General features: G+C 44.7%; 1 protein-coding gene across 1 annotated transcript; it reads left to right on the forward strand.

Annotated features, from left to right (window-relative positions):
* Positions 1-216: 216 nt before the first annotated feature.
* LOC134007457 (interleukin-18 receptor 1-like) lies at positions 217-3588 on the forward strand. Its single transcript, XM_062446925.1, is given in 8 exon segments — positions 217-557; positions 874-933; positions 1484-1616; positions 1748-1872; positions 2236-2382; positions 2596-2705; positions 2707-2752; positions 2897-3588. Coding segments are annotated over 8 exon segments (1089 nt in total). The 5' UTR covers positions 217-508; the 3' UTR covers positions 3316-3588.
* The last annotated feature ends 10073 nt before the right edge of the window (positions 3589-13661 follow it).

Below are 13661 nucleotides of genomic sequence, written 5' to 3' on the forward strand. Positions count from 1 at the left end.
TACTTATTCTAATTAGTGACCAACCCTATAGCTATTAATTAATTATATATTGTTCATTATATTCAATAGCCTAACTGTAAGAGCATAACTTCCACTTTTTATGTAGGCTAAATACTAATGTAAAAAAAATGCTTAATTTATTTGGAAATTTCATTGCTGCCCACCATTAATCTACAATTTAACTATATTTTAGCCTACTTATTATTTAACTGTGTACACAGAGTTAACAATTAAATTGACTTCAACATCAAAAAAAGAATAAAAGATTCATACTTAATTAGCGCTGCCTATCACGCCTCAATTGGCTGTTACACAAAATGACATCGTCATGTGAATCCAACGTTATCGTTAACTTTGTTCCCCATACAGTGTTGACAGTGTAATGTCCAGAAAAAACATTCCGATGTTGTAGAAACATTTCTAGGGTACTTGGTGAGATCTCTCAGAGCACACCACAAGGTAATCCTTGCGGGCACCAGTTTATTTTCAATTGAAGAGGAGATTGAGAATGGACTCCTTTTACCTCCTCCTCCTTCTGCTCTTCCTAGAAGTCTCAGGTAGGCTACAGTTGGAGGGACTGGAGTTTTCTCTGTTTAATTGAATGCCTCTTTCCATCATCTTCAGTGCTTACCCTGATTGTGTTTCAGCCGGTTGTTTCTGGTCACCGAGCACTGAGAGAATCCCCCTGGGTTTGGGTTCATGTTTGGGAGAACCCCACTGGGAACACCCACTTACACTTTTACTCATCTACTGTCATGTTCCTGGGCAGTTTTGTGGAGTACTGTATGTGGGAACTCCCAGACCAGACCAAAACTATTTGTGTGTGCGTCTGTTGGTGGATGTGTGTGTTTATGAGTGTGTGTGTGTTTACAGGGAACATGCAGCCAAAGATCCTCACTCCACGAAATGGTGAAGTCATAGAAGTGACCCTTGGTATGTTTCTCTTGCATAGGCTACAGAATGTCTGTCTGGAAGACATTTGTTGTGGTTTTCCACTGCATGATACCAGCTCAACTTGACTCTACTCGCTAGATTTGTTTTCCACTGCGTATAGTAGGCTACACATTTTATGTAACTGGTCATAACGACGCTGCAAAACGTTGTCTTCAACACATGCCACTCTGGCTGCATCCACAACCACAGGATCTTCCACACCTCCTCAACTGACAACTGCGTTTTGCGGGTTGACCTCTAATCGAGTAGTCCAGTGGCAAAAGAAAATTGCGGCCGCTATTATAGACAGCGGTCGCTATTACATGCTATAGCCTAATAGTAGCTTGGCTGTTTAAAAATGGCGGGTCTGTGCAGTATGTCCCTTGTCGCGAATCTCTCTGACTAACTTCAGCTCTGAAAAACTAAAAAGGCGAGTATTCGAATCCAGTCGATTCGAGCTGCTACCATTCAGTAAGGTTCTGTATGTTTGTTAGAGTGAATTGATGTGTGTGCGTGAGTGGCAATGCATATGTGTGTGTTTTATCTCCAGGCTCCCATACAGAGATTGTCTGTAATAGTAGCATATACAAGGACTTGGATAGTGAGGTGTATTGGATGAAGACAATGAACACGACAATGACCTTTCTGGACGAGAATGAGATGCTCCCTGTCTTCTACAAGGAGTGAGCTTACAGACAGGCACTCCCTCGCACACAGACCCATGCAGACACACAGAAACACACACACAGGTTCTCTGAACACACATTTAGCAGGCCCTTGATAGTAAAACTGTGACACCCTCCACCTCCCTCAGGCAGAATGGTTCGGCAACCTTGACCATCAGGGAGGTGTCTGAGGAGGCCCTGGTCTTCAACTACACCTGTATTCTCACCTCCACCAGCGGCATGGACCTAGCATCGATCAGCCTGATACTCAAGGGTACACCTAACTAAGTAACAGACTCATTCCATAACTAACCAACAAACTGGCTCATTAGAAAACAAACCAAAAAACTAACAATCTAGCTACAGTAATTGTCTAGTAAATTGACTGATTATTCAATGAACTGATTGCTTTTTTTAACCCAGACATTAATCTTCACTAGCAACCTAAATTACTGTTCTATCGTGTTCTACTTGTGTTATAAAGATCTACCTTCACAGTTCTTCCAGAATAAAACATTCTCTGGTAATGACACTAATTCAAATAGGACTTTTTACTGTAACCAACTAAGTAAATGGATAACTTGTGAACCTGTCTAACAGACTGTTTCCATGGTGCCTGTCCTTACTGTTCCCATAGCCCCCCCACCCTCGTATATCCTGGTCGTTGGTCTCCCAGTGCTCTTGGTGGTTGTGGTCGTCATGTCGATAGTCATATACGTGACCCTGAGGATGGACATTGTTCTGTTTTTACGGGACAGGCTGGGTTTCCATGGAAGGACCTCAGGTGTGTGTATATGTGTGTGGGTGTTTGTTTGTGTGGAAGGGGGGGGGAGCTGACATGAAGTGGTCTGAAACGTGCCTGGACAGGTTGTCACCAAGCCTTGTGTTTTTGAATAGTCTGGTTTTCACACACCTAGTTCTAGCTCTCCAGTACCACCCCTGAGCTGGGGGGACCCTGGAAGGTAGTCCATGTGTGTACCTCACCCTCTTTACTCAGATGGAAAGAGCTACGATGCCTACATAATGCCTTTTGAGGGCCCCGGAGGGGTGGGGCTTACTGCACAAGACCGGAGGATGCTGGAGGCGGTGCTAGAGGAGCAGCTGCCTCTGATACAGCCTCTGTCTTTACCACCGAGATGTCCTGCCTGGACAAGGTGAGACACCACACCTGTCTGTCTGCCTCGGCCTATCTGTCAATCAATGTCTGACTGTGTCTCTGTCTATTTGGCTGGCTGGTTGTGTCTCTGATTGGCTGGCCGGCTGTGGGTGAAATTAACGTGTGTGTTTGTGTATTTCAGCTGTAGCCAAGGCAGTTCTGGACTGCATAAAACAAAGTCGCAGGCTGGTTCTGGTCCCCTGCTCTCTGGACCAAGGACAGAACCAGGACCAGGACCAGGGCCACAACCAGGACAACAGCAGTGAGGTTCATCACGGGCTCCTGAGTGATCTACATGCAACTCTGGTGGGGCATCAGACCCAGCTGGTCCTGATCCAGACAGAAGCTCCACCTTCAGACAGCCACACTGACCAGGACCAGGCCCAGGCCCCTCTCCCAAAGGCTGTGCATCTGCTAGCCCAGGCTGGCCACAAGGTCACCTGGCGTGGCTCCTCTTCCTGCCCACTCTCCTCCCCCTTCTGGAAGCAGCTACGTTTCTGCCTGCCCTCCAAACCTAGCCAGCGACCCCTACACACACCTTTGTCCTACCACCCCTGCTGATGCCTGGGTCCTAGCTCTCCTCTTGACCGCCAGCAGCAGTTCTGGAGATAGTGGGAATTTTCAGGCTTCTTTGATGCTTCACTCTTTACACGTTCTTGGTTCCTCTCCAGTATGGACCTGTGTAGAAGCTAACATATACTACACTCAATGTTCACATATGACTAACAGTTTTAAATCAGCGGCTTGTTTATTCCAGGAGGACTCGGCGGGGCTGTTAGTGTGTCTCTCCATGGCGTTGATCTTGTGCATTTAATTAAGAAGAGAGGGGGGAAAGAACTGGGGGGGAAAGAACTGGGGGAGAAAGGGGATCAGGGTTCAAACCTCTCAATGCAGCCTCATTCATACTCTTCAGAGTAGTTGTGGACAGTGCAGTGGACTTTTTTACTTATTTCACCCTTTGCCAATAACAATATTATTTTTATTCTGCAATATATTGTGTCATGTAATCTATAATGATACTGATCATGATAATGATACGACGATGATAAAATAATAATAAAAGGAGCTATAAACTTCAATTGTGCCGAATTTGACAGTGTCTACAGAAACGACTATTATTGTTGATAGATGGGAATAATATTTAACCAGTGATTGGGTATTTACAATGTGAGTCGATGTGGCAAAAACACACTACTTGTAATACACCTGAGATAATACTAGTTGTAATTTCTGCTATTTCTATTTAAATAGTATTACAATGTTATTTAAATACTATTTAACTATAATTCATAATATGTCAAAACTAAACGTCAGTCATGTGACCGTCAAAAGTGAACTGGGTCATCGTGTTTCCCTGTACTGGAGGACTCCAGTTCACCTCCTGTACAAACTGAAGGACCCAATCCTGGGTGTGGCTTCTCAATGTTTTATCTTGCTCTCACACACATACCTTTTTGCTCGTTTAGTGGCAACAACAGACGGGGAATAGTGCATGGTTGTGTGTGTGTGTGTGTACATGTTCTTGCATGTGAGAGTGTGTGTGTGTTCTGCTGTACATTCAAGCTTGAAGCAGACCCGGTTTGGAGGCCAGTTAGTCACCTTACAGTAATTGTGTGGAAACTATAAGGGACTGATGAAGAGGATGAGGGGAGGACAAGGAGAGAGATTAAAGTTGTGTGAGTGTGTGGGTGGGCGCGCACGTGTGTGTGTGCGTAAATGTGTATGTACAGAAAAAAGAGCTAGAGAGTGTGTCTACCAAAAGAGGAAACAGAAAGTATTGGCAGTAGCAAGCAGAAGTGCAACCACAGGGGCTGGGAGAAAATCGACAGCGTGTGTGTCTTACTTGTCAGTTTAAGACACTGGACTGACCCTCACGGCACTAACCAAAAAGTGTGTGCTTGTGTTCGTGTATGTGTGAATCAATTGATGACTGCTGTTACCACAGTGATGTGTCAGGGAGTAAAAAACAGGAAGACTTGCTCTCGAACTTCTCCTCCTCCCCCACCTCCTGCTTACTCATCTTCTGGTCTTACTCACAATTCCACAGTTTATTGGAATAAAGGTTAAGGAGAACGAAGGAGATCCGGTGTGGCAGGCAGGCAGATGAACAGGAGGATATGGCACGATCTGTAACAGGTAGAGAGAAAACAGAATTATTAGGAGGGTCCTAAGTTATATAAACATAGCATAGGAGCCGGTACTAATGTAGGGCAGAATGTCTGTCTGGAAGGCATTTGTTGTGGTTTTCCACTGCATGATACCAGCTCAACTTTACTCTACTCGCTAGATTTGTTTTCCACTGCGTATAGTAGGCTACACATTTTATGTAACTGGTCATAACGCCGCCGCAAAACGTTGTCTTCAACACATGCCACTCTGGCTGCATCCACAACCACAGGATCTTCCACACCTCCTCAACTGACAACTGTGTTTTGCGGGTTGACCTCTAATCGAGTATTCCAGTGGCAAAAACAAAAATGCAGCCGCTATTATAGACAGCGGTCGCTATTACATGCTATAGCCTAATAGTAGCTTGGCTGTTTAAAAATGGCGGGTCTGTGCAGTATGTCCCATGTCGCGATTCTCTCTGACCAACTTCAGCTCCCTTGAAACCTCAACAGAGGGTTAAAAAAAAAGTACCAGTTGCTAGGTACCACACAAAAGCCTACCGAAACATTGCCAAGCACGAAATAGGAAAGTGCAAGTGGCAACTCGGGTCTAAGACGGATTTGAGAGACCGCAGATAGAGTGCGGCTTGTCTGGTTTGTTATATGTTTTTGTTGGTTTTATGTAAAGCACCTTGAGCTGCAATTCTTGTATGAAATGTGCTATATAAATAAAGTCTTACTTACTTACTTCTGACAACCGTCTGGTGGTCCAACCTCTCAATAGCGCCTGCTCCCAACCCAAGCTCTTCTCCTGTCTGGCCCCCCAATGGTGGAATCACCTCCCCACCTCCATCAGAGATACTGACTGTCTCTCCATCTTCAAGAAAAGGCTAAAGACGCACTTGTTCCGGGAGTACAACGGTACTCAGGAATGATTTGCTGGACCAGATGTTAGTTTCCTCCAGGGAAACAATGACTCTTATTGAGGGACTTGTTGCTCTTGTTGGTTAGTTGTAACTGATTTACTGTAACTTCTTGTATTCACTGTGAATTATATTACTGTTGCTTGCTTTCCTACAGGTACACTCTTGCACTTGTGAGGTTCATGTTGTTGTAATTGTAACTTGTTTACTGTAACTACATGCTCTTATGTTTCTTCCCATTGGTAAATCAAATCAAATCAAATGTATTTGTATAGCCCTTTTTACACGCAAGCATGTCACAGAGGGCTTCACATATGCCCATAGAACTGCCCCTCAACCAACCTAGACCCTCAAGGAAGGAAAGGAAAAACTCCCCAAAAACTCTCAACAGGAGAAAAAATTGAAGAAACCTTGGGTGGAGCAATTCAGAGAGGGATCCCCTCCTCCAGAGACGGTTGGTGGGAGAGAGGAGCAGAACACAGGCTAAACATAGTCATACAGTGTCTAAGGGTTTTTAAAACACCAAAATCCATTATTCAACTTTATAGATGTAGGACAGGACCGGGAGACTCGCGACCAGGTCCAGCGTTGGCTGACCGACGACCAGGCAGGTGCTGACAACTCAAACACCCCACACCACAAGGGATGTGTGTGGGGGGGGGACAGAGAGAGGAGAGCAGGGATTAGAGAATGCCAGGAGCAGCTAACAGTTACAGTCATAATAGAATGAGATCCCCACCGGTCAAGTGTGGACTGGTGCAGCAATTTAACAGAGCAAAAAAGGGGAATTTGATGCAACCCCACACACCAAGACAGCGACAGCCCCCCTCATTTGGAACATGAAATTCCAGGGGAAGAGAACTCTAAAATAAGTTATACTTAAAGAATAAGGATGGAAACAACCCGTCCCCCGTTGCCTCCAACTAGTAACATACTTACCTTTAACAGTCGTAGAATTGACTAAACAATAACGTTTTTAACCTAATTTTAAACGTTGAAACAGTATCAGACTCCCTAATTGAGACGGGTAGTTTATTCCAGAGAAGAGGCGCTCTATATGAGAACGCCCTACCTCCAGCTGTTTTTTTCTTAACTTTGGGAACCACCAGATAGCCGGCATCTTGAGATCTAAGTGTCCTTGCGGGGCAATAGGGTGCAAGGAGACCGGAGAGGTACAGTGGTGCCAATCCATGCAGAGATTTGTAGGTTAGTAGTAGAACTTTGAAGTCAGCTCTGGCTTGGATAGGGAGCCAGTGTAGAGAGACAAGAGTAGATGTTATGTGATCAAACCTTCTTGTTCTGGTCAATAGTCTAGCAGCAGCATTTTGCACCCGCTGTAAATTTTTTAGGTGGGTAATTGGTAGGCCAGAGAACAACACATTGCAATAGTCCAATCGGGACGTAACAAATGCATGTATTCGTTTTTCGGCATCATCCTTTGAGAGAAATTTTCGTATTTTGAGTACTTACAGTATTTGCTTTTCACAATGTATGCTTCATGTTTTGGCTACCCACAATGTTTTTGGGGCTATCTCGTTGTTGAAAAAAGATGAACTGAAGAGTAGCCTACAAGGTTTCACATCACATATTGCACTGACACTGCCATGGAAATTGTTATTGTAATTGCCATACATTCTGGTTACTGTAACAGGAAATGTGTACAGCACAATATACTGTCATACAATAAGCACATCAAAACTAACATTATCTATAACCTACACTAACAACACATACAGTAAGAAAGTAAAGCAAAGCTGGAGTTTCACTAGTTGTCGTCCTCACTCTACTGGTCATCCTCGCGCTCCTGTCTGTCTGGCCACAGATTTCATCAACATCACATCTGATGTTCTCCCTTGCGATGCAACAGGGGAAGAATCATTGTGCATGCCGCAACCATCCCCTACACTGATCTGCTGTGACATCATCACAAGCAGCATCCATTGCCTGGAGCAGGGACCTCTGGTTTTGAGCCCGATGCTCATAGACCCTCCACATCCATGCAGAAAAAAACTCCTCGATAGGATTGAGGAATGGGGAGTAAGGTGATAAGAGCACCATCAGCATTCTTGGATGGGCAGTGAACCCTGATGAGTGGGCCACAGTGGAAGCTTACATTGTCCCACACAATGACAAATGTAAGCAAGTGAGGCCCTATCAAACCCCTGTCATGTAGAGGGATATGATCGGAGTGCAGGCGGTCCAAGAACACCAGGAGCTTCTGGGTATTGTATGGGCCAAGACTGGAATGTGGGTGACTACACCATTCTCTGATATGGCAGCACACATGGTGATGTTGCCCCTGAGCTGGCCTGGGACAAGCTCTATATATTTGATGGAAGCATTTATACTCCTGGATAGCTCCTGTCAGCTAACTAAACTTACTGTGTGATTGGTGATCGGATATGTCCCCTTGTTTAGTAAACTTGTATTTGCACCTGACAATGACTGTAAGCAGATGATCCAAGAGATCCATATTACAGTACATACCATGATGTTTTTCATGGTATGTACTGTATGTGCCTGAAAGATTTTGACAGTGGAGTGATGTACACAAGGAAATTATGCCAAAATGTTTTGCAGAGAATAACCACTTGACTGAGAAACAACAGTCAGTTTAGACCAGCAAGATATATTCAATTTGTAATTGGCCTAACTGAAGGCAATTGTACTTAACCATTTGCAAAGATGTGCTAAATCATTTGAAATTTGTTCCAACTGTAGGCAATTGCACTTGTCACATCAAGGATGTGCTAATACAATTGCAATTTGATTAAAGGAATGAGAAATTCGAATCTGAATCTGTTGTGAACAAGTGCCCAGTGGTTTGGAGGTTTGCACGTGTTGTTTTGAGAATGTAATTTCTGTTTCGTGAAATGCGCCAAAGCAATGGAAAAACACTGTAAAGGGAGAAATCTACAGTGTTTAATTGTCCATCCATCCAACCATCAGTTAGTATCAAGGTATATGTAATATATGTAGGCTGTAGTTATATCCCCAGTGTATTCAGCCAGCAGGTACACACCACACGCTCGTCCTGTTCCGTCAAAACAAGCTCATTTACTATGATGTCATAAAGGTTGTTTAGCAACAAGCCTGTCCCGATTAACCAGTCTGGATCGACGTGTTCTATGACGTCATAATGGCTCTCAAGTCTATAAATTCTGTAAATTCAGCGTCGGAGATCAGTATCGTTTTGAAACTCGATTTGACTTTCTGATAGACGATTCATCGGTGGAACATGGATTCAAGAAGACCTAAAGCACAAGACAGGATTTGACCAGGGTGCTGGTTGCTGATATCACTAAGATCCCTACCCATCTAACCTGCTTGATCTACAGAGTAGGCCTAGCCTAGCACGATGGGAACCGGGTGCAGTAGTCTACCTGACAGGTAAGGAGATGCTGTCCTAGCTTTCATTGCTAGATGAAAGCTACTACATTCAAGTTTAGCGTATCCTGTTATCGACCGGTTAGCTCTCGACACATTCGGCAGGAATTTGACGAAAATGTAGATAGCCTAAGTAAAAAACGTTGTCACAGCATTTGTACCGTAAAGTGGAACTGAATTGCGATTAAACACAGTGATATTATAATAGTATTATATTATAGGTACAATTATTATATTATACATTAAATGCCATAAAAACAAAAACACCTGTATGCCATATTGGTCCAGATTGGTCTTGTATGCCGCTGTTTGCAAGGGATTTTGTATTTGTATTTATATGCTGTATTTTTAATATGTGCAATACCCATATTTATTATGTGCAATATTTATATTTTATAATATGGTATTTATCTGCCTTTATTTTTATTCACTCCGCACAAGAGTACTGTTTTGTTTTTATTTTTAGTTAGAGCACTAAGAGCCAGTAGAACAACATTTCGTTCTTATGTGCACTTACTCTGTACTGTCGAATGACAATCAATCTATCTATCATATTTTATAACTAACTAATCAAAATCTCTAGTGTGTAAATTATGTACTTATGTTAGAAGTATTTAGCACGTTAGAAGTAACGCTTTATACTGTAATCCGATTACGTTTTTCGAATAACGAGTAAAGTAAGGGATTACTACGGTGGCCCACGGGTGCACAACCCAACAACATTAGCGAAGCAAACAAAAGTTGAAAACACAACAATATTAGCACACAACACAACGACATTAACAAAAACGAAACATTTATAAAAACGCTGCATTTCAAAAAACAGTCAACTACTTACAACACCACCATGAGGCATTGAGATAATGGCACACTGAAAACAGAGCCAGTGAGAACTCAGTTAAAAGAGAACACACAGCCATGCAATGCACACAGCACGAAGGGTTCCCCTACCACGGATGCAGAAAGTTAAGGAGGAACTGAAACAGATGGAGGACAATGATATCTTAAAGCGAGTGACCAATCCAACAGATTGGTGTGCACCAATGGTCCTTAAGAAGAATGGGGACGTGCTTATTGCTCCGGAGACTCACGGAGGCGGTGACGCAATACGCACCGATCGAGAAAGAGTGTGTGGCGAGTGTCTGGGCCTGAGAGAGGTTTGAGAAATACCTCTACGGCCTGGATGACTTCAAACGTGTGACAGATCACAAGCCACTGGTACCTCTTATCAACAGCAAGGACCTTTGACAATGTCCCACTGCGCTGCCAAAGACTGCTGGTGCATCTCAGAAGATTCAAGCCGACTGCAGAACATGCCCCAGGAAAAACTTTAGTTGTAGCCGACACACTGTCACGGAGTCCACAGAAAGACACTCCAAAAGAGACACACACACACAGATGTTGAGTGCTATGTTGCGGCTATCATGCAGGGCATGCCTGCAACTCAGGGGAAAATGGACTGTATCAGGGCTGCCACAGCAGCTGGATAACAAGCTCCAGGCTGTGATCAAGCTCATCAAGTCTGGTTGGCCAGAGCACATAAGTAAGACCCCCAGCTCAGTTAGGGAGTTTGTCTCTGTCAGAGGTGAACTGTCCGAGTATGATGGTATTGTCACTAGGGGAAGCCGCATGGTTGTACCACAGTCCTTTAGAGATGACATTCTTAAAAGAATACATGAAGGGTACCAGGGCCTGACAAAGTTCAGGGAAAGGGCCAATGTCTCAGTATAGTGGCCAGGAATCTCTTCTGATATAAAAGAGGCAGTCATGTCATGTGGGCACAGCAGAAGGAGCCACCTCCTTCTTGCCCTGGTTATCCAGGAGCTGAAGGCAACGTTCGCCCACTTTGGAATTGCGGACTAAGTTGGCAGTGACAATGGGCCACAGTTTTCTACTGTGGAGTTCCAGGAGCTGGCAAGACAGTTGGACTTTAAGCACATGACCTCCAGTCCACATAACCCTCAAGGCAATGGTCATGCGGAGAGACCAGTGCAAACAGCCAAGAGGATCCTTAGACAAGATGACCCGTGGCTTGCCCTAATGTGCTACAGGTCAACACCATGCTCGACTACAGGGCCCAGCCCTATTGTTATTATATACATAATTTTTTTCTTTTATAAATTGTTTAGGTCGTGTCAAAAGAAGAAAGTCACTTTGTTAATGGTTGGACTTGATGGAGCGGGAAAGACGTTGTTACTCCAAATGATTACAGGTTAGTAAACTGAGTGACAGTCCCCTCCAGCATGTGTAAACAGCACCAGTGCTGACTGACTTTTGGGTTTGTCCTGCAGGTCGCACACCAGCAGAGCAGATACAGGTGTCGGCTGGTGTCTCTGGGGTAGAGATGGACTCTTCCGGTGTCTCTGGGGTAGAGATGCCTGTGGCAGGCTACCAGGTGACCCTGCTGGACCTGCCCGGGGATCCTAGTCTCAGGGCCCTGTGGGAAGACTATTACCCCCGGTGCCATGCCCTGGTGTTTGTGGTGGACTCTGCCGAAAGCTATCGGCTTCGGCAGAGCACAAAAGTCTTCAGGGAAACACTCAGAAACCGTCATGTGATAAGGAAACCTGTCCTTCTGTGAGTATGCTAGTAAAGCAGACTGTGTTTACACAATGTTTACATCCAGTGACATGAAAACAACTCTCTCTCTCTCTCTCTCTCTCTCTCTCTCTCTCTCTCTCTCTCTCTCTCTCTCTCTCTCAGGTTGTTGAACAAGCAGGACCACTACAAGGCTTGGAGACAGGAAATATTGGAGAAGAAACTCGAAGTACAAAGAGTTCTTAAACTGACTAAGTGCCCGTGCATAGTATTGGTGAGTGCCTTTCTCCAAAGTTGTGGTTTGTTAGAGTCTTGGGAGCTCATGTGGATTTGGTTTCCTCAAAGGCATTTTCAAACCCCTTACTCACCACGTAAAACATTGATTTTTGTCCGAAATCATAGAGGTAGCCACCCCACCTCTTGTTGACTACACAACTGTAGTCAACAAGACTGAGTCTAGATATCACAGATCTACAATGTGTTCCTGTCTTGTAGAAGTCTTCTGCCATGCCTGACTGTCACAAGTCACTGGGCATGAAGGCCATCCAATGTGGACTACGCGGGCTACTGCGAAAGGTCTCTCGAGATTACCAGGTCCTTTGTAGACGTGTTGAGTACGACACAGCGCACATCAGGGCCATGGATGAGGAGACAAGGAGATGGTCAAAGAGACTTGTGATGTGAGCAGGAATAAGGGAAAGAGGGACGAAGGCTAGGGGAAGACTGTATACAGTCAGGATGAATAATGATGAACTCATATAGTGTTCGCTTATAAGTAAGGAGGGAAGTAAGACACATGAAAGAATGTGTTCTTTGAAGACTGTGTGGTAGAAATATAACATTTAATGACAAGATGACTTCACGTCTGTTTTCAGTGTTGCTGAAAAGCCTTGCGTCATGCCTGTCTTACGTGGGGAGTTCTGTGTGCCCAGGGAAAATATGTTGTTTTCATTTCCAGCAAAGAAGAGCCGGAAGGAAAAGGGGGAATGAAAGGAGAGGTTTCGGAGGGAAGCGAGAGAGCCTCCGTCACTGTCTCTCTGGAGAGCTGCACGGAGGAACGACCACCTCAGACACTTCACGTACTGAAGCCAGCAGCTCGCAAAGTCCACTTCAAATCCTCTACTGCCCAAAGCTCAAAGGCCTTTGAGTTTGAACAGGTCACACTGCCCAGTACCCCGATCGACGGCAAAGTCGTTGTCAACAGTTGTCCGATCGTGAGATGCACGAGGTTCGACACGGGAGACGACAATGACCTTCCGGAGAAGTCCGTTGATGGAAGCACCGAGACCGTAAGTCAGGTGGTCGACTCGCTCAGTGTGAAGTCATACCATCTGCTAGCCTCCTCAAATCTCTGGCTCGACCCAGCCACGCTCAGGGACTTGTCCATAAGCCTCCAGGACCAGCTCAACACCCTCATGACTGCATATGACAAGCTGCTGCTTCAACAGGAAGAGGAAGTGAGGGCCCTCTGTCAGTCCTCCACAGTGGAACAGGAAGAGGAAGTGAGGGCCCTCTGTCAGTCCTCCACAGTGGAACAGGAAGAGGAAGTGAGGGCCCTCTGTCAGTCCTCCACAGTGGAACAGAAAGAGGAAGTGAGGGCTCTCTGTCAGTCCTCCACAGTGGAACAGGAAGAGGAAGTGAGGGCTCTCTGTCAGTCCTCCACAGTGGAACAGGAAGAGGAAGTGAGGGCCCTCTGTCTGTCCTCCACAGTGGAACAGCAAGAGGACGTGAGTGCTCTCTGTGAGAAGGAGAAGAAGAAATGGAAAAAGAAGTTTTCCAAGCATTTCGGTTTCAAGGTAAAAACAGAATGTAGTTATTAACACCCAGATTTATGTTTCACTCTAAATATAGATTTTTATAATCTTCCTACATATTTGCCAGTTGTATTGTTTGAAACCGTCTTTAAATGAGTTAGAGCATATTTAGTACTTCTGCCTAACTGGTTTAATTT

Source organism: Osmerus eperlanus, chromosome 21, assembly GCF_963692335.1.
Source record: "Osmerus eperlanus chromosome 21, fOsmEpe2.1, whole genome shotgun sequence".
NCBI classification, from domain to species: domain Eukaryota; kingdom Metazoa; phylum Chordata; class Actinopteri; order Osmeriformes; family Osmeridae; genus Osmerus; species Osmerus eperlanus.